Source organism: Penicillium soppii (genome assembly GCF_028829465.1).
Source record: "Penicillium soppii strain IBT 18220 chromosome Unknown utg000004l, whole genome shotgun sequence".
Lineage (NCBI taxonomy): Eukaryota > Fungi > Ascomycota > Eurotiomycetes > Eurotiales > Aspergillaceae > Penicillium > Penicillium soppii.
In genome coordinates, this window is record NW_026643234.1 from 4,288,239 (window position 1) to 4,308,114 (window position 19,876).

Here is a 19,876-nt window from a genome sequence, read left to right on the forward strand (position 1 = left end):
TCACGAATTCCTATTTCCATAATTAAAAGCACAATGTCTTCTTTCAACGTCGTTGTCTTTGGTGGTGACCACTGTGGTCCGGAGGTATGCCGATGAGAGCCCATTTTAACCCCACCATGGGGACGCGAATCCGGGGACTGACATTTTGAGTATAGGTTACTGCTGAGGCTGTCAAGGTAAATTTCTGACAAGCTCATTATCAACAAGATCCATGTACTCATTCCGTCTTCCTAGATTCTCCGTGTCGTTGAGAAGACCCGCGGTGTCACCTTCAACTTGCAAGAGCACCTGCTTGGTGGTGTGAGTATAGTCCCATGCCACGAAAGCTCAATCGCTGATAATCCTAGGCTTCCATTGACGCCACTGGCTCGCCTTTGACCGATGAGGCTCTTACCGCCGCCAAGAACGCCGACGCTGTTCTCCTCGGTGCTATCGGAGGACCTGTACGTTTGCCCCATACAATTGCTACAACTACCACGAACATGAACCACGTACTCACGCTTTCGCACAGAAATGGGGCACCGGCGCTGTCCGCCCCGAGCAGGGTATCCTGAAGCTGCGCAAGGAGATGGGCACATTCGGCAACCTGCGCCCCTGCAACTTCGCCGCGCCCTCGCTGGTCGAGAGCTCCCCCCTCAAGGCCGACATCTGCCGCGGTGTTGACTTCAACATCATCCGTGAGTTGACCGGTGGCATCTACTTCGGTGATCGCAAGGAGGATGACGGCTCCGGCTACGCCATGGACACTGAGCCCTACTCGCGCCACGAGATCGAGCGTATTATTCGCCTCGCCGCTACCCTCGCCCTGCAGCACAACCCTCCTCTTCCCGTCTGGAGTTTGGACAAGGCCAATGTCCTTGCCACTAGCCGTCTGTGGCGCAAGGTCGTCACTGAGGTCATGGAGAAGGAGTACCCCCAGGTCTCCATTGGTCACCACCTCATTGACTCCGCTGCTATGTTGATGATCAAGGACCCCCGTAAGCTGAACGGTATCGTTGTTACTAGCAACCTGTTCGGTGATATCATTAGCGATGAGGCTAGTGTCATCCCCGGTTCTCTGGGTTTGCTTCCCAGTGCCAGTCTGAGCGGCATCCCCGATGGTAAGAGCCGTGTCAACGGTATCTACGAGCCTATTCACGGTATGTATCTCACTTCTTCCCTCTTTGGAATTTCGTGACTAACGGTACCAACAGGCTCTGCCCCCGATATCTCTGGTAAGGGTATTGTCAACCCCGTCGCTGCCATTTTGTCCGTTGCCATGATGATGCAGTACTCCTTCAACATGATTGATGTGGCCCGCGTCATCGAGACTGCTGTGAGCAATGTCATCGAGGCCGGTGTCCGCACTGGCGATATTGGCGGCTCTGCTAAGACCGCCGAGGTCGGCGACGCTGTCGCTGCCGAGCTGGAGAAGCTGCTTAAGTAAATACGAAGTAGCCTCTTCGATGTTTCTATATGAGATATGACTAGCATAGAAAACAAAAAATTGAATACCCGTTTTAGATGCATGTGTTTCACTGGCGATGCAAGAAATGTCTAACGAGGGATGCACTATGGCCATGTAAAAACTGGAACTGGGTATCATGAAGATCAAGAGATAAACTCCAATAATAAAACCTCCCACCATGCAGCCCACTAACGCCGGTCCTTTTTCTGTCCTTTTGTTATCTGAGGATCTCATCGAATAACAGGCTCGCCCATCCAATCCGGCTCGTCCAAACCAGTAGCAAAACCAGCATCAGCATCTTCACTCGCCGTCCGCCCCCGAAGATCATGGTGTCCCCTTAGCGAAGAACGCCGCTGGCGAGCATCAGCCGAAGCAGACGGCGCAGCCGCCATCTTGCGGCGAGTATCATCGCAAGCAAACACCTGGAACCCACGAACATGCGTATCCTTTCCATTCTGATGATTCTCCATAATCCGCATCTGAATGACCATAGCCTTGAGCACATTCCCCGCGTAAGGATCATCCCCATTCTCCTCATCAGCCTCGTCATCCCCAGAAACCGGCTCGCACTCCTCATCATGCTCATGTTCGGCGTCGTCACAGTTCCGGTAGACAGTCCTACGCCGCCCACTCAACCGCCGATTCGTCTTCGCGTCTGCCACCCAGCCGCCGTTACGGCCGCCCACGCCTTCCAGCGGGACATCGACCCACCCGCACGGCGCCTCGCCTTCCCACGTCGCGAACTCAACGAGGTCGTTGCCGCCCATGCCCGCGGCAAAGATCATTTTCGTCGGCGTGTAGCTCTCGTCCAGGTCAAAGTCGAGGTACACGCGCACGCGCACGACAGCAACAAGCTTGAAGAAGTGCAGGGTCAGCGTGTGCGGTTGCGGGCCGTCGGATTGCCAGTATTGGGATGGGGAGGGGTTGCGGAGGGCGGTGACGCCGCAGCCCGGCTTGGAGGTGGAGACGGTCCAGGATGCGAGGGAAGAGATCTCGCGGAGGTTGGGCGGGAGGGGTGAAGGTGATTTTTCTGTTTATATAAGGTTAGCATGGACTTGCTGTACCGTAGCCGTAGAAGCGTTGTGCCGGACGTACCGCGGTCGTGCATTTCTTCGTCGGCGTCCTCTTCGAATTGCTCCTCTGGCTCCTCCTCTTCCTCCTCTAAGTCCTCGCCATCGAGATCGGAGTCGTCGAACTGTCCTTCGATGGTTGGTTCAACATCAAAAGAATCGTCGGGGTCAAGTGGCTCGTCGTCGTCTAGCTCACCCATGCTTGCGCGGGGTCCGAAATCGTCGTGGAAATCGTCGTCCATAACTTGCTGCCGTTGCTCTCTCGGCCTGCCAAATATGTCGAATGGATTTATCGGCGCCGCTTGGTGTGCCGCTTGGGCGGTTTCGGGCGTGAAAGCATTAGGACCGGTGGATGGTTGGTGTCGGGTTGGGTTCGTGGGTGTGTGACGCGTTGGCGGGGTTTGGAATTGTGTGCGCAGATCGCCTGGAGCATTGGGGTCTTGATTTGGTATTAGGTCGCGCGGATGCTGCCTGCGCAGGTGAGGCATGGTTGAGTCTATCGGAGCTCGAGGTGTTGTTTACGCGCAGTTCCAGCTCAATTTCCTCTTGCGGTTAGCGGCTTGTCGAATCTATAAAACGGGGCTTAAGAATGTGCTAATTGAGTCATGTCTCTCGACATATGCATCTTTTTTCTTTCGCTTTTTAGTTCGCGGGTATAACAGATTCTCCTAATTCATTGTTATATTCCGTTAGTATTGTGGTTATCTTTCGCATTCTTGCAAGGCCTTGAAGAACTGTGGAAGCATGCTTTCATCTTTTGACTATTTCCTTGGTGCTTCACACTATGGTATGGACATAGGAGCCAGCCTCTTCAGATATAAGAAGCTAGTGGGAGCACAATGACCTGGTGAGCTGGAAAGATACCTGGTTGATACTGTGTCTTTTGCGCAAATTGGTACCTCATCCAGCCTCGTCAATATCAATCGAGGGACAGGTGGCGCACCCCAACGAACAAATATCCATCGCATCCTAGCTGGATGAGGTGACTGAGGTCGGGATGGTCTACTTGATTCGATTCCCCAACCCTTACCCTGCTGTATGTCACATTGTCAACGCCTATCTTCTTGGCCGAATGTATTTGGAGTTTGAGAGTTTTGCCCCACCAAGACTCCAGTTGCCGCTGATATCTTGATGTCGGGTTACCTCGCAATGAATAGAAAGCAGGAAGCAGATTACAGCGCGGTCGATGTGTATTTTGACTCCCAGTTAAATTTCAGAAGAGTAAGTCTCAATCAGCCGCAGGTCAGTAGACAATCGTTGGTTGGTACTTGAAAAGTTGCAGTATTCGTAGCATCGGGGAAAACAAAGAGAGGGAAGTCGATTTTGAGGAAGGGGAGGTTTATAGTCAACTTTCCAAATGGTGCATGGGGAAATGATCGGTTACCAGTTGACAAGTGACACTACAGAATTCAACAGACAAATAGAACGGTAAGATTTCATTTCAAGAAGTGGTATCCAATATGCTCGCGGTATTCACATGAGCTTCCAACGCCGGACAACCCATCACATCAAGTTGTAAGGTCTCGTATTAGTAGCGTATCTAGCAGCAACACTCGCAGCACTCGAAGCAGGCGATACCGGCGCAACTATCGTGTCTTGATTAGTATTTGTTCATCGTGTAGACCATCGTCCATATAGAGCAAGGAGAACTCACATTCCACAGCAGATATCACCACCCTCGCCGCCACCACGGAGTTCCATCTTCATGGACTCGGGCACCTGTGGGTAATAGTCTGGTTAGTTGTTGTTTTCTTCCAAACCCAAGATATTCAAACATACGGGCTGCTGAGAGACAACCTGGTTAGAGGACATAGCCTCAGCGTTGGAGGGCTGCTCCATGGTCATGGTGGCCGCGTCCCAGGTGGGCTCCTGGGTGAGCTGAGACTCGTTGGAAGACTTGAACCAGCCGAACATTTTGATGGATTGTTGTAATAGAAAGAGGTTAAGGAAAACCAAGCCGTGTAGGAGGGGAAGGGGAAGATAAAGGGGAAAAGGGCCAGTAAGCCGGGGTCAGCCGTGTTTCCGTTTTAATTAATAAAAAAAGGAAATCTTGGTCGTACGGCGCAACCGAAGGTACTGGTTCTCAGGGACCGATAGGCCATCGTAATTACCCCAGGCAGCCGTATTCCACACTGGTGGGGCTGGCTGAACCCAAGATGGCAGTGGTATTTTGGGATTTTGTTGCGAGAGCGCTAAGGTAGATGGATTTTTGAAACATGACATAGGTGGCACGTAAACTGTCCGTTGTCTGATTATTTATATACATAGGTGCGTATCTTTCAGGAACAAGAAGAAGAAAACCAAATACAGTGACATACACATTATATGTGTGTGACAACGATATTTTACACAACTGGAACGCCAATAATTGGTCTTCGAGGTTCCACGTGAACCACACTAAGCTTTTAGTCAAGCTTTGCGAGTCCTTGGCACGTTTGTTCCTTTTCAGCCCTATCTGATGACGTTTACGTCTAACAATAATTTGTACTGGTATAATCTCTTCTTATTCTCTTATTATTGCCCTAGATATTTTATCCAACCCGAAGTTGTATGTCTTACAATCTCAATCGAAAATGGCATCAACTATTCCATGTAAACACTCCGGTGCATCATGCTTGGCCATATGCAATTCAACAAGACGCAAAGGCGGCGGGTTCTTCTCATCAAAGTTGTCAGCCGGCCCAAATGATGAGTCCATGAGAAGGCTATCCAACTCGGCTGTCGTATGAACAGTGTAAGTGCGAACGCTATCAGGCGTGGCCTGGAAAACAGTCGGAAGAAGCCTATGGTCCCAAGGTTGGATGTCGTTATACTCGGCCTCCGCCCCGTTAAGGAGGCGTTCGATCGTGTAACCCTCATTGCAGATAACAAACATGATAATCCCGAGCTTGCACCTCACCATGGTGCTGACTTCTTGCACCGTCATTTGAAGACTGCCGTCGCCAGTGAAGAGGATAGTCCGCCGGCTCTGAATCCCCTTGGAACTCTCCTCGTATTCACGCGCAGCGATGGCAGCTCCCACGGATGCGCCAACGGCGTACCCAATAGAGCACCAGAGTAGCTGGGTCATTGGGACTGCTCCACGTGGGAACCGTGACCACAGTGTGCCAAAGCTGGAGGTTCCTACATCTGCGGCTATGATGTCGTCTTCCTCGAGCCAAGAGCTGATCCGCTGCCAAATCCAGTCTTGCGTCAAGGGCGCAGACTTGTCGGTTATGTTGCCTTGGAGGTTTAGAATTCCATCGCCATTGACATTGCCCTTGGGAGGCGTCGAGGCAGATGAGACAGATCTAGTCATATCGGGTGAATCGCTGAGCTTGTGCGGGGCTGTAGAGGCCGGCGAGATTGACCCTGCCTTTTCCCTAATGAGAGCATTGCCTAGTTTTGTGAGAACGCCGCTCGATGCGAGTCCTGGGAATTCTTCGAACTGCAGTGCAACTCTGTCACGCTCGAACCTGATGGTCTCAACGTGTGGCATATCGGTCTTGAACCCAGCTGTGTTTAGATCTGTGGGGCGTGGTCCAATACTCAGAATCAGGTCACAGCCTTGAACCTCCTCCAAAACGGAGGGATGCGAAGCTCTCTCTGCGTATACGCCGCGGAAGTTGGGCAGAGTCTCATCGATGACTCCTTTGGCCATCGGCATAATAAAACATGGCAGCCCTGAACTTTCCACGAACGATCTCGTCGATTTCAAAATGTGTGGCTTACTGGCCAGACTATCAATAAGGATGATCGGGTTATGGGCCGCCAGAATATGATCTAGAATGAGATCCACCGCAGTTTCTTCCTCTAATACAGGGTTCGTAGCCAGTTCTTTAACAGTCAGCTGGTGCGCAAGCGGAGATGGATCTACTTCTGCTTTGACGAGATCCATGGGGAAGCCAATGTATACTGGCTTGCTAGATCGATAGCACTCAAGAATTGTTTCATCAATGAGTCTAGCTGCATTTGAGTGGTTTTTCAGAACAACCACAGCACTCGAAATCTCCGCACTCATTTTAGCGAATCGCTCAAACTCGCCATCTCCTAACGTATGATGCATAGGGAGTCGCTTTTTTTGAACCTCTGTTGATGGATAGCCCACTATATGGATGACAGGTACAAGCTCAGCACATGAGCCTGCTAGTGCATTGATGGCGGAAAGCTCCCCCACGCCGAGTGTGGTCATTAGCGCAGAGATTCCTTTGATGCGTGCGTAGCCATCGGCTGCGTAACCTAATCGATTAAAATGTTTAGATAACTGTCTCTTCATCACATTGAATATATCCTTACCAGCATTAAGCTCGTTGGTATTTCCAACCCAGTTGAGTCCGCTTGGTTCAAGATAGTCGAGCGAGGTAAGATTGAAATCACCGGGACACCCGAATACAGATCGGATTCCAAGTTGGTGGAGACGAGAAAACAAGTACTATATCGGAAACCTTATTGTTAGAAGATGCCAAGAAACCAAAGAAACCTGACAGGTTGACAGATGTATACCTCGGCAAGATGCATGATGGACTCAGTAATTTGAGGCAATCCAACTTTAGTGAGTGTAATAGTTATGAGTTCCCAAGGGCTTTCTGGCTTGAGATGTTTTTTTTCGACTTTTGACGTCCAACACAAGGTTTTTATATCATCCCGGCTCACCATCATCGTAAAAAAATATTATATTTGATACCGGTCACTCAACGCCACAAACTATTTCTTCAACCCACCCAGCCAATGATCTGATAACTATTTTTCCTTTTTAACCAATAGGGTGATAGAATATGCAACACACGCTTAAGAATATCTCAAAGGAGAGTTATGCACAAGATCGGCAGAGCTGTGTAACTTTAGATATCCCCTTTTCACGCCCAATTATCCGGCGAAAGGTGTCACAATCCTCGATCTAGATACATTCAAGCAGATCACCAATCACCATGATAACAACTTTCCAGATTAGGGATCACTTTGCATATTTCTGGCAGCACGGTATGAGAAGACGAACTCTGAAGGACATGAGTGACGAAAGCAGGCTGTGCAAGGTTTGAGATTTGCTCTTGGACATATTGCCAAGAGCCCCTTACGGCTTTTATTCATCTACATTTAGGATCTCTTTCGCCAAAACAAAAAAAAAGCTTACAGAAGTTGACCTCATATAACACTATGGGTATATTTCTATGACACACGGTGCAAATTTTCTTCAAATATCCGTAAAGATCGCAGATCTACATGTGTCAGCTCGCAAGGAGTTTCCTAATGAGGTTACACATCCTCATGTATTTTCTCTATTCATCAAGGATGATGTTGATAAATTTGCGAAAGAACAGCATTTTACCCGACATATGGAGTGTGACAAAGTGCTATCGTAATGGCACAGCCAAAAGATTCAGCTTGCGAGTTAAAAAAAAACTCATCTCGAATCAAATCCACTTGAATCAAGTTTAATGATCTACCAGTGCCTAGAATCAAAAAAATCATTGTCTTCATCGGGAAGACACCACATGGCTGCTCACCAAGGCTGCGCATGCCAGCCATCATCTTCATAGGCGACTGCAAAGCCTCACCTGTTCTGGATCAGATGCAGTGAGATCTGCAATATTTTCCCCATTCCAGAACTTCCTAACCGCTCCCCAATATCGGCCCGGATTTTCCATAATCAGCCCACAATGTGCACCATGCTCAAAGAGAACCTGCTCAGCATGGTACCCCAACGAGCGAGCCTCTTGCAGATGTGTCTGTACATCAGTCCAACCAATCACCGGGTCGTCCTTCGTATATATATATAGCCTTCTCGCGCTCGGCCCGAAAGTGTTTGGATCATTAAGCAGGGCCCGCAAATCGCGTATGGAGCGCAAAACACCCGCATTTTGCAACCCATTGATCACTGACATGGCCGGATAAAGCAGTGCCTTGCCTAAAAGTTGGGCTGCAAGATTATTGGGGACTGACACTTGCGCCGCCCCATAGGATTTGTTCAAGCTATCGTCTCCGGGACAACAGTCCAAAATGATGCGAAGATTGGCAAAGAACAGTGCACCTTGGTCATCACTTGCTTTCATCGCAAGCGCAAGCTGGGATCCAGTGCCCCCTCCTCCATGTGAGAACATGTGGAGCAATGTTCCGGGCCTGTCATTTGTATCGCTTGCTCTCGTCAAGATCCGACGAATGCTCTCGCATGCTGGCTTCAGGCCAGATCGGACCATGCTGAGTGGCCGGAATGCCACGTTTTGTACATTGGTTGTTAGAATGAGAATGCTGGCTCCTGGGTATAGCTGTCGATATTGAGAGGTGTATTTGTTGATCCGGCGGGGAGTGGCTCCCCCTACCCAGGTGCAGAGGATGATCAGTGACGGCGCACTGGCATCCGCGGCGTCAGCTGTCTCTTGAGGCTCATAGAGAGAGATCTCTCCACTCAGGGCTATGGGATATTTAAGTTTGGGTTCATCAGAGGCCATGGCGGGCAAGTGTTTCAATGTTGATCGCTTGACATCAATCACAGTGTTGGGGAAAGAACTTGTCTGTGCTCCGCTCCAGGGTTGATATTAGCGCTTACCGAGGTAATTCTCATCGTCTATTGTTGCTTATATTAGTTGCAATCTATTGATTGAGAAATTCTTTTCTTTATATTATTTTCAGCAATCTACTAGGGACTTATGTCGGTTCGGGTACCCCTCTTTCCAAGGTTGCTTTCAGCAGGGCCATTTAATATATACATTTAGAATAACGATGTAAGCCCCAACCAAGCCTGTATATTTGCTCTCTTTTTTCTACAGCTTGATGGTCATCATCGATTTACTTCTTCTTGGCCAAAGGATCATTTGCATTTGAAAAAATTAAGACTTGAACAAGCAATAGTGTATATACTCAGTCAGCCCTGGTGGGATGAGCCTTCTTTTTATAGATCATAACGAGTAGCTCATTTCGGGTACGCAATGGATATAATGACATCGTTTCTATGCACTATTTCCTATCAATCGATAAACTTTATAAACATAGATCGGGAACAATACCGCTGAAATGTCATGCGGCCCTGACATTGGGCGTTCATAATTGGGCGTTTTGAGCGATGAGATGATTGTTATCATACCAAAAGATCGTCGGTCAAATCTAAACCTGAGGCTTCTGCTTTATCGCTGTGATCAGAATGCCTTGTGCAAATCATCATTGCATGGTCCCACTAGTTTTGGCGGCGATTCTTCGGATGATAGCATCGGTCGGCAATGATCCGATCATGGTTTCGGGTAATGCTCACCTGTGGCACCGCACATTCAACTCGGCGGGCACTGCACCGACAGTGGGTCCCCCCGCGCCGATGTCACTTTGAACACATTAAAACGAGAGTCTGGGGAGGGTCACAATTGCTTTTGCTTCTGCAGCACTCTCAGAAACAAAGAATTCCCAGCAAAATGTCTATGACCGTTGATGATTGTGCTCAAGCTCGGGATGGTTTCCCTCGACCATTTCCAGACACCCCTTCCAATGTTTTGAAGCAGTTTCAGATGAACGGGAAGGTGGTTGTTATCACAGGTGCTGCCGATGGACTGGGTTATGCCGTAGCAGAGTCCATGGCTGAGGCGGGCGCTCATGTCGCCCTGTGGTATAACTCGTGGGTTATCCATCTTCCGCTGTTCGGTACCTAGTTAGCTAACCAGTCGACAGGAATGATGTTGCTATTGAAAAAGCAAAGGTTCTGGCGCAAGAGCACAACGTTATGGCTTCGTCTTACAAGGTTGACGGTGAGTGCACGCTTTTGGCTTCTAGAAAAGAAACACCCCATTGCTGATACATATTCAATTTCGATAGTTTCGGATTCAACTCAAGTTTCGGAATCAATTGCAAAGGTTGCTAAAGATTTTGGCAAGATAGACGTATTCGTCGCCAATGCAGGTAAGGTCGCGCTTCAAGGACATCCATGGATGGAATATGACAACCAGCTGACCATGGACAAAGGCATGGCTATCTCGAAGCCCATTTTGGAACAGACATTGGACGAGTATCGAAAGCAGATGTCTGTGAATGGTATGAACTCTATCTGATTATGAACAGCTTATAGTACTATTCTAACAGGCACTAGTCGATGGAATTGTTTATTGCGCTAAATATGTCGGTGAGGTATTCGCAAGACAGGGTTATGGCAATCTCATCATCACCTCTAGCATGAGTGGGCACGTTGTCAACGTCCCTGTTGATCAACCTGTCTACAATGCGACTAAAGCTTACGTTACTCACTTTGGAAAGTCACTGGCTCGCGAATGGCGAGACTTTGCCCGTGTCAATATTGTCTCGCCGGGATTCTTTGATACCAAGATGGGTGCAAGCCCCTTGTGCCTCCAAGAGGCGTATCGCATGTCATCGGTTGGAAGACAAGGTCATGTTAAAGAGATTAAAGGCTTGTACCTCTATCTTGCTAGTGACGCCTCGACTTACATGACTGGAAGCGATGTAATTATTGATGGAGGATATGTTTTGCCATAGATTATAAATTCTAAGTATAGACATAGACAGTGAATATGGAGATGAAATAACGACATTTGCAAATCATAAATTCGATGTACAATGACGACACATGTAGATTTAATATCAAGGGTCTTCGATATTGGGCTGAGACCTTGCTATCTCATGCCGGAGCCCCATTACGTCAAACTAGAGAGAATTAGGTACCAATGAGAGACATCCACTGAAGGGTTTTTTTTCTTCTTTTCTTTTCGTTTTCTTTTTCATATTGAAAGTGAAATATGCTTATATCAATAAAAAATAACTATCAATCTCCTACAATATCGTAAAAGTAAAGAACGTGTTCAGGATCTTCATGGAACACATCCGAGCCAACAAATGACCGGATAACAGTGGAGCAGAGTGATTCAACGACTCAATAAACCCAGACGAGGTTCGGTCTGAGGAAGGATACCAAATTCGGTACTTTTGCTTTGTTCCACAGTTCATGTTGCGTCAGGACATCAAAGACATCATAGACATATATAAACCTGCTTGCCAAGACAGGGATTCCATGTGTGGTCAGCTCATACATAAGTATTTTTTGTATATCAAATTCTTTTTAATATGCGACACACACGGCAGATGAAGGGAGTAAGAGAAAACCTGCTTTTTCTTGTCGCGTGATTGGCTGGTGTAGCGGCCCGGAGATTTCACACCCCAAGTAGGAAATATAGTGGAAAATAACTAGATGATAGGGTACAAAAGATGTGACATTCTAGGGTATTTGTTACAAAAAAAAGAAAAGAAAAGTTTTAAAAAAACCAGTTAGATAGGAGTTATCAATAAGCCACAAGGCGAAAAACAAAAGGAAGCAAAAAAGTGCATACATAGTAGCCTAAGAGCACTTCCCCACGTTATCGCAGTGGATCCGTGACTTCAGCGTTGCGATTTCAACCTCTGCCCCTCCTTTCTCTTTCTCTCCAATATTTTTTTCTTCTTCACTTTTGCATTTGCTTTATAGCCTGTTTCTGTTACAGCGCCAAAAGGTGCAATCAAGCCAAAACGGCCTCATCACAGAAACTACACCGGCCATTGGTGTTGGTCCGACATCTTCAATAGTCCGCCATGGCCGATACACGAGATTTCGCCGTTGAGCCAGCACCGCCAGAAATCGACGTCTCTGTCCAAAACGATACGTCTCAAACAATGAATCGTCAACCCTCAAGCCCTGCGGTTCTGCCTCCTCGCGACTCAACGACGTCGGGTTTATCTGCCTCCTCCACACACATGGGTCAGATCAACGCTGCGCGGCGGGGTGGACCCTCACCGCACCACCAGGTATCCATGAGCTCGCAGGCAACCGGTGGATTGAATCAGGATATCATGGCCAAAATGAGGGCGTTTTCACTTTCTCGGCAAGGTGCTCCGACACCTCATGCTGCATCGACCGGCCAAATCCCCACCTCACACTCGATCGGTGCGGGCGGCGGCGCACTTGCAGGCCGACTTCCTCCGACCACACGGCCTAGCCCTCAGCCTTGGAGCTCTTCTCCAACGTCTGCTAATTCTTCCCCTGGCCCTGTGCCCAGGCCTGGGGTTGGAGGACTAGCGGCGAAGCGCATGAAGCCAGGCCTCAAATTGTCGGATGTGACCGGCCCGCCTACTCCAGCAGCTGGAACAGACCAAAAGCCGAACGAGAACCCCGAGGAGTCTGCTTTCAGCAAGTACTCTGAGTTCATCGATACGAAAGAAGGCACTTTGAACTTCAAAAATAAAGCGATCTTACACGGTGGCGGTGTCGAATTCTCATCTGGTCATAGCTTCAAGCTATCATTGGATGAGGTTGAGCGCCTGGAGGAATTAGGCAAGGGAAATTATGGAACAGTTTACAGGGTCCGACGCTGTCGTCCACATCTTCGAAAGCCAGGTCAGGGCTTGGGTGGCATTGTCAGCCGGCCTGCTGATGAGCTCAGCCCCAAACCTGGGTCGAACCAGCTGTCTGGCATGGAAATGGCGATGAAGGAAATTCGCTTAGAATTGGACGAAGCCAAGTTTGCGCAAATCATCATGGAGCTCGACATTTTACACCGCTGCCTCTCCCCGTTCATCATCGATTTCTATGGAGCATTTTTCCAGGAAGGTGCGGTCTACATGTGTGTCGAGTATATGGACGGCGGTTCGATCGACAAGCTCTATGAGGGTGGTGTTTCCGAAAACATTCTGCGCAAGGTCACTCTGTCCACAATCATGGGATTGAAATCATTGAAGGATGATCACAACATCATTCACCGCGATGTGAAGCCTACCAACATCCTCGTTAACAGTAAGGGCCAAGTCAAAATTTGCGATTTCGGTGTCAGTGGAAACCTCGTTTCCAGTATCGCAAAGACAAATATCGGTTGTCAGAGTTATATGGCCCCCGAAAGAATCGCGGGAGGTGGAATGCAACAATCAGGAGCCCCCAGTGCTGGTACATACAGTGTACAAAGTGACATTTGGAGTTTGGGACTGTCTGTCATCGAATGCGCCATGGGTCGTTACCCATACCCACCGGAGACCTTCAACAACATTTTCAGTCAACTACATGTGAGTTGCTCAAGACTTTTTGCCTACTTATAATTCTAATCTTCTTCATTTTAGGCCATTGTTCATGGAGACCCCCCAACCCTGCCTGCTGAGGGCTATTCCGAAGAGGCCCACGCTTTCGTCCGAGCCTGTCTCGATAAAAACCCGAAAAACCGCCCATCTTACAGTATGCTTCTTCGGCACGCTTGGCTCGCACCCCTCATGCAGCCACCAACAGAGTCAGGTGAAGACGCCTCGCCCGAGGATTCCGACTCCGGTGATGCCGCCTCATCCGCGACGACAGCAGACAAAGAAGTCGCCGAGTGGGTCAATAGACAAATTCAACGCCGGAAAGCAGGCACCCTTCGTCCCTCTGAGAAGCCAGCGCTACATGCTGTCGCGCTGGATAAGGTTGCCACAAGCCCCTCTGAGGGTGACCTCGCTCCGTCGCATAATGACTGAGCTATTCACTTCTCATCTATTTCGAATTCCGCATTTTCCTACTTTTCTCAGGAAAAGTAGTTAACGGCGCAGGCGCCGTTCTGAACGTTCTGCATGCCTCTGGACTTCGGGTTAATACACCATAAATCCGGTCTTTTTGAGACCTGGGGCTCGACTGGATTCTCACGACGGCTATGCAAGACGTATAATATGTGATTAGCTTGACAAGTTTCCATGGATATGTGGCTATATGGAATTCAACGGGCTTGGTTGGCCCATTCTGCTCTGCCCGCATTTCATACCAGCATGGCTCAGGCAACACATTTCTTGTCATACACATTCCACTTTGCGTCAAACTCTTGTATTTGAACTATGCTTTGGTGCATTTGATACAAGCGCTCTGTTCTCGAGCTTTGTAAGCATATTGGATTGGGGGATTTTTGTGGACAACATTGCATTCTCATAGGCTCGATTACTGCAGTCTCAATCATGATCCATTTATTAAATTCATTTTATTTAACACCCAATCCGGTCAATTTTATGTAGTAAACTCGCTGCTCTGTCGAAGTTCATGTTGAATATGTACAAAATCCCTAAGTTCTCGCTGTTGAAACTGAAAACCGAAACAACCCCACGATCTAAGCCTGACCCCAGATTTCATCTGCAATCTCCCTCACAAGACTCAACTTCTTCTTTTGGTGCTCAACAAGAAGAGGATACCCACTCTCGTGAGTACTAAATCCACACTGGGGACTAACACACACTCTCTTCAGAGCCTCCTCACGACTCTCTCCCGACCCCTCAGCCACAAAGTCCGCAGCCCTGAAGATCCTGTCCTTAACAGCCTCCTTGTCCTCCATCTCTCGCAACTTAGTACTAATAACACCCACAACAACATTCTTATCCTTGGGCAAGAACTTCAGCGGCTCGAACCCTCCGGCCCGCTCAGTATCATACTCAAGATAGAACGTGTTCACATTCAAATCCTCAAACAGCTTCTTCGCAATGATATCATACGACCCCTCAGCGAAGTGCCGTCCACCGATAAAGTTGCCCCGACACAGATGAATACCCGTGTGCATATCAGCGGGGAGTCCAGCAAGCGAGTCGTTGTACAGCTTGATATAAGCATCAAGCAGATCATCCACAGACCCAATATTATCCTTGTCTTCCTCCCACCCCTGGCGGAAAGCCTTGGAGCAGAAATACGCCATGCCGGGATCATCGAACTGCACGTTCCGCAGACCGGCCGCATACAGCGACGCCAGCTCCGCGCGGTACACTTTCGCGACGTCGGCGAAGTATTCCTCGTCGTTGGCGTAGGCGTCAGCGGCATATGCGCACCCCTGCTTGTAGCGCATGTGGAACCAGGCCGGCGTGATCATCGTCAACTTGATGTTGTGCCATTCGCTCTGGGGCAGCGAGGCCTGTACGAGCTTGAGCTCGTGCAGGTTCGACCGCGAGGAGGCTGTGCTGTGCGAGAGCTTTTTGCCGGCGATCACGGAGTCGCCGGGCATTACTTTGCGGTCTTTCTCGATCAGGCTGACTACGTCTGGGTGGTAGAGTCTGAACATTGAGGACTCGGCGTCTTGGAGACGGATTGTTCCTGGATTGGGGTTAGGTGGTGGTTGGGAGGGCTGGAGAGTAGACGTTTCTCACCTTCGAACTCATCCCACATCAGGCCCCAGAACCGGGTGCGGTTGTATTCGCCCGAGGTCACAGCCTTGAAACCGAGCTCTTGTTGCATCTTGACTACATCGCGGACAGCTTCCTGCTCAACGGCTGGCAGGCCGGCTTCCTTTTCGGAGATGCCGGTGTTGGCGATCTTCTCGCGAATCTCGAGGAGATTATCCGGACGCAGCAGCGAGCCCATTTGCTCAGCGCGGAAGGGTGGAGCGCTGTGAAGCTTGTTCGCCATGGTGGTTGATCCGTTGATGCTGATATCTGGAGAGAAAGATGCTACCTTTGGAATCTGGATAGCTGTTTAGGATCAGAATGATGCAATTGAGCAATTCTGGGCTGTTTAGGAGGGGTATCTGGGGCACTCAGCACGATCCTTCTTTTTCCACCTTCTTTCTCCACGTGGGGTCTATCTATATGCGGGGCTGCAGCTAAAATGTGGTGCAGAAATGGGGCTCTTTTTGAGTTTGATATCGTCTGTGTCCAATCTGAGAGACTGATGGAGATTTGCCCTTAAACCCAGTCCTCGGCCTATATCGAGTTCAAGTTATCATAACTAGCACATAATAATTACCTATCTTCCATATCATTGCTACTTTACTATGACGTTGTCAACTCAAGCAGATCGAACCTTAACTGAGCCCCACATCATATAGTTTGTGAGATCTGCCTTCGTATAGAAGATATTCAACTTGCTAGCAACATTTAAGGCCATGGAATTGCAATCAAAGTCATTTTTTGATACACACATCTCCATTCGCGCGGATGCGGACTCGTACGATCGATCTTTGTCAACGTGACTTCCCAAAAAGGACAAACCCTGGTAGCTTCTCTTTGATTAAGCGTGCCATCCTTAGTGCAAGGGCCATGCTAATCTTCTCTGTATATTTTCGGTTGATCAAATGCCCCGAAGGGCGAAAGGCTGATCTTTCAAGTTCATTATAACCCTATTATGGGATAAAGGTCCACACGTACATACAACAAAACTATTGTACATCTATTTGTTCAGCATTGTTAGATCTGACAGTCGCAATGAGTATTTTTAAGAGTACATATGTATGTACCCATATAATAGAAGTAACATGAACAATACTATGTTACGAGGCATTGAATATGTAGAATCTAACAGTAGCAATTTTGAGGTCAACAAGGCTTCTGAGTTTTATAAACTGAGTATCTAAGGTATTCACATTTCTCTCTATTCAAATATTACCGCATGGTCACAAGCTCCTCGGCACTGGTGGGGTGGATAGCAACACAGCTATCAAAGTCCTGCTTAGTAGCACCCATCTTGACAGCCACACCGAAGCCCTGCAGCATCTCACCAACACCGAGACCAAGGATGTGGAGACCAACAACCTTCTCCTGGGGACCAGCACAGATGAGCTTCATCTGAGTGGGGTTCTTGGCTTTCTCCTCGGGGGACAGGCCGACATCGTAGAACATGGCAGTGAACTTGGTCTGGTAGATCTTGATCTTGTCATCGCCGTAGCGCTGGCGGGCTTCGGGCTCAGTGAGACCCACACAGCCGACTTCGGGGTGCGAGAAGACAACAGTGGGGATGTTCTCGTAGGAAAGCTTAGAGTGCTTCAGCTCGGGGGGACCGAAGAGACGGCTGCCGAGTTGACGGCCAGCGGCGATAGCAACTACACGCGATTGGTCAGCAATGAAAAACAAATATGCTGGGGGAGAGTCATTGTGGCTTACCTGGAGTCAGCTCGGCCTGGCCGGTGACATCGCCAAGAGCGTAAACACCCTCAACGTTAGTGTTCTGGTACTCATCGACAATGACGTGGCCGCCTGCGTTCAGCTTCACGCCAGGGATGTCCAGGTTCAGATCCTCGACTTCGGGAGCACGGCCCACAGCCCAGAGAAGCTCGTTAACTTCAAGCTCGGAGCCATCGTGGCCAATGAGCTTGATCAGACGGTCCTTGCCCTTGCCATCGCGGATGAGCTGGATTTCCTTGAAGCCAGTGTGGTTACGGTGGAGCTTGACACCAGCGGCGTCGTAGCGGTCGGTCATAGTCTTCTGGATCATAGGGTCGAACTTGCGCAGGAAGTGCTCGCCACGAATGAACATGTGGGTCTCAACGTTGATGGCATTCAAGACACCAGCAAGTTCAACGGCGATATATCCAGCTCCAACAACGGCAATCTTAGGGGGCAGCTCCTCCATCTCGAAGAATCCGTCGCTGGTGATGCCGTGCTCGGCACCGGGGACGGCGGGGAGGTTGGGGCGGCCACCAGTCGCCAGCAGAATGTGAGGTGCAGTGTAGCGGGCAGTACCGGAGCCATCGGCCAGCTTGACCTCAATGGTATGGGGCTCGACGAAACCAGCGCGGCCGTGGACGAGGTCGATTCCTTCGCGGTTCCAGTTGTTCTCATAGGCGCCGTTGAGACGCTTGATAACGGCGTCACGAGTGTTCTTGAAGTGGGTGTAGTCAAACTTGATGTTTTCGGGGATGGCATAGCCGTAGTTCTTGCCAATTTCGAGGGTCTCGTTGATGGTCGCAAAGTTCCAGGTCATCTTCTTGGGGACACATCTAGATGTCAAATTATGTCAGTCGCATATACCGGCAGGATACATCTGATCTAACTCACCCCACATTGACACAGGTACCACCGGAACGTCCACTTTCGACGATCAGGGTCTTCTTGCCATACCAACCAGCGGCGCGGCGGGCGCTGCCACTACCACCACTACCGCCGCCGAGGACGATGTAATCGTACTGCTGGGTTTCCACGGGAGCCATGTTGGAAGATTGTTGGTCTTTGGAGATTGCAGACGAGGATAGGTGTCGAGAGATAGTAGAAAGACGAGAAGTAGGAGCAATTGAGTCCGCGGGTGTAGGGCGGGGAGAGCTAATGGTCGCCAGAGTTCGATTTACGGTCAAAGGACCAAGGATGGATTGTCTGATAAAAGACAGAGATGAAGAGGCTCGAAAGCTGATCCGAGGTGATTGGAGGGAGCGGGATAGCATGGAGGGAAAGAAGAGGGGAATAATTATGTACAGGCTGATGTGAGCGGAGACGGAAAAAGATTATGGTGACGATATCGGGCTTCGATAATGCGTGTCTACCGGGAACCGTGCATTTCCGTCGATTTCTCAGCCGATTATGTGATCCGATCTAGATCCATTTTCACACCTTTGTTTGCTGAGTATTTATTGCATGTGAGATCTACTTGATGATTAATACAATTTTGTAGTTCTTTATAATTATCGTCAAATGTATTATAGTATTGGATGGTATGGGGTATAAGGAAATCCAAAGAGTGACAGGAAGTGACCAGCACAACAGCAACAAAAGGAAACGCAAAAGGCAATAGATATCAGTATGTCTTTCAGAACTCAAGATCCAGGGTTGAAGAATTGGAACAAGACAAAGTCTGTTGAGAGTAATGAAAGCCAAGCAATGCAATGGTAAAATATTCACGTAGGGAATGTCCAATCATATCAAGCAAGTAATAGAATGAAATGATGAGGAAAAGGCAGGTCCTATAAGTGCTGAAGGGTGAAAGAATAGGGCATCTGGTTCAAGCACAGTTGTCGTATCCTTGCCAGTAAGCGATATGCAGCACTGGTAGAGACAACGAAGACCCCGCGCATGTGTACCGATGGTTTAATAGACCAAAGCCGCGAGAAGTTTGTCATCTCAAATGATTTGGTATAGGTGAAAGCTCAACGGTGTTTGTTCCAATCTTTCCGAGTTGGGTTTATATAGTGGTTTGGAGGGTTGAAGGGAGGGTGGCAGGTTGCAGTCTGTCAGGAAGTTTCAGAGATGTTCGCCTCTTATGATGGCCAGCATATATCTTGATCCACTGAGAGATAAAGACAGGATCACTTCACTGTTCAGACAGATGCTTGTGGTGGGGTTGTCTTCAGTGTTGAAAGCGGGGACCGGAGGTATTTGGCTCGCATGTTATGTGGTGAGACGAGAAAGGAGGCATTCGTAGATGAGGGGTTTCCGGAAAATGATAGAGACATTCCAGACAGCAGAAACTAGACAATAGGATCTTTCAACTGTGTCGGGAGCATAACGCTATCGCGGGCTAGTGGGTGTAGGCGATAACGGCAAAGGAGATAAGACAGAAGCAGAGAGGGATGTAGACAGAGCGCTCCATGTCGGCCTGGGAAGAGTTGGATTTCATTGCAAAGATCGTATATGTTGTACGTTGTACACAAAGAGATCGAAGAGAGGGGGTCCGGGAGTATATAGAATCTGGGGAGGGGCGGTGCACCCGTGATCTTTATCTGCTGAATAACAG

The 19,876-nt window shown here is 49.0% G+C and overlaps 9 protein-coding genes across 9 annotated transcripts; 3 read left to right on the top strand and 6 right to left on the bottom strand.

The window, feature by feature from the left end:
- Positions 1-33: 33 nt before the first annotated feature.
- Positions 34-1,426, top strand: leu2A (3-isopropylmalate dehydrogenase LEU2; the record flags this gene model as incomplete). Its single annotated transcript, XM_057240565.1, has 6 exons — positions 34-84; positions 156-176; positions 235-300; positions 348-443; positions 512-1,139; positions 1,194-1,426. The coding sequence occupies 6 exons, from the start codon at positions 34-36 to the stop codon at positions 1,424-1,426; spliced, it is 1,095 nt and encodes a 364-aa protein (XP_057099860.1).
- A 251-nt stretch (positions 1,427-1,677) lies between these two features.
- On the bottom strand, positions 1,678-3,005 carry N7529_005039 (anaphase promoting complex subunit DOC1; the record flags this gene model as incomplete). The annotated part of the gene is made up of 2 exons (XM_057240566.1): positions 1,678-2,477; positions 2,543-3,005. The coding sequence occupies 2 exons, from the start codon at positions 3,003-3,005 to the stop codon at positions 1,678-1,680; spliced, it is 1,263 nt and encodes a 420-aa protein (XP_057099861.1).
- A 1,162-nt stretch (positions 3,006-4,167) lies between these two features.
- On the bottom strand, positions 4,168-4,431 carry N7529_005040 (uncharacterized protein; the record flags this gene model as incomplete). Its single annotated transcript, XM_057240567.1, has 2 exons — positions 4,168-4,236; positions 4,297-4,431. The coding sequence occupies 2 exons, from the start codon at positions 4,429-4,431 to the stop codon at positions 4,168-4,170; spliced, it is 204 nt and encodes a 67-aa protein (XP_057099862.1).
- A 649-nt stretch (positions 4,432-5,080) lies between these two features.
- On the bottom strand, positions 5,081-7,014 carry N7529_005041 (alpha-keto acid decarboxylase family protein; the record flags this gene model as incomplete). The annotated part of the gene is made up of 3 exons (XM_057240568.1): positions 5,081-6,735; positions 6,793-6,928; positions 7,000-7,014. 3 exons carry the CDS (start codon positions 7,012-7,014, stop codon positions 5,081-5,083), a joined length of 1,806 nt encoding a protein of 601 aa, XP_057099863.1.
- Positions 7,015-8,027: 1,013 nt separating this feature from the next.
- On the bottom strand, positions 8,028-8,942 carry N7529_005042 (uncharacterized protein; the record flags this gene model as incomplete). The annotated part of the gene is made up of 1 exon (XM_057240569.1): positions 8,028-8,942. One exon carries the CDS (start codon positions 8,940-8,942, stop codon positions 8,028-8,030), a length of 915 nt encoding a protein of 304 aa, XP_057099864.1.
- Positions 8,943-9,893: 951 nt separating this feature from the next.
- N7529_005043 (Glucose/ribitol dehydrogenase) lies at positions 9,894-10,962 on the top strand (the record flags this gene model as incomplete). Its single annotated transcript, XM_057240570.1, has 4 exons — positions 9,894-10,093; positions 10,147-10,223; positions 10,291-10,506; positions 10,562-10,962. 4 exons carry the CDS (start codon positions 9,894-9,896, stop codon positions 10,960-10,962), a joined length of 894 nt encoding a protein of 297 aa, XP_057099865.1.
- A 1,086-nt stretch (positions 10,963-12,048) lies between these two features.
- Positions 12,049-13,950, top strand: pbs2 (mitogen-activated protein kinase kinase PBS2; the record flags this gene model as incomplete). Its single annotated transcript, XM_057240571.1, has 2 exons — positions 12,049-13,509; positions 13,564-13,950. 2 exons carry the CDS (start codon positions 12,049-12,051, stop codon positions 13,948-13,950), a joined length of 1,848 nt encoding a protein of 615 aa, XP_057099866.1.
- A 617-nt stretch (positions 13,951-14,567) lies between these two features.
- Positions 14,568-15,847, bottom strand: N7529_005045 (cobalamin-independent methionine synthase II family protein; the record flags this gene model as incomplete). Its single annotated transcript, XM_057240572.1, has 2 exons — positions 14,568-15,535; positions 15,589-15,847. The coding sequence occupies 2 exons, from the start codon at positions 15,845-15,847 to the stop codon at positions 14,568-14,570; spliced, it is 1,227 nt and encodes a 408-aa protein (XP_057099867.1).
- A 971-nt stretch (positions 15,848-16,818) lies between these two features.
- glr1 (glutathione-disulfide reductase GLR1) lies at positions 16,819-18,590 on the bottom strand (the record flags this gene model as incomplete). Its single annotated transcript, XM_057240573.1, has 3 exons — positions 16,819-17,255; positions 17,317-18,152; positions 18,211-18,590. 3 exons carry the CDS (start codon positions 18,588-18,590, stop codon positions 16,819-16,821), a joined length of 1,653 nt encoding a protein of 550 aa, XP_057099868.1.
- Positions 18,591-19,876: the final 1,286 nt, after the last annotated feature.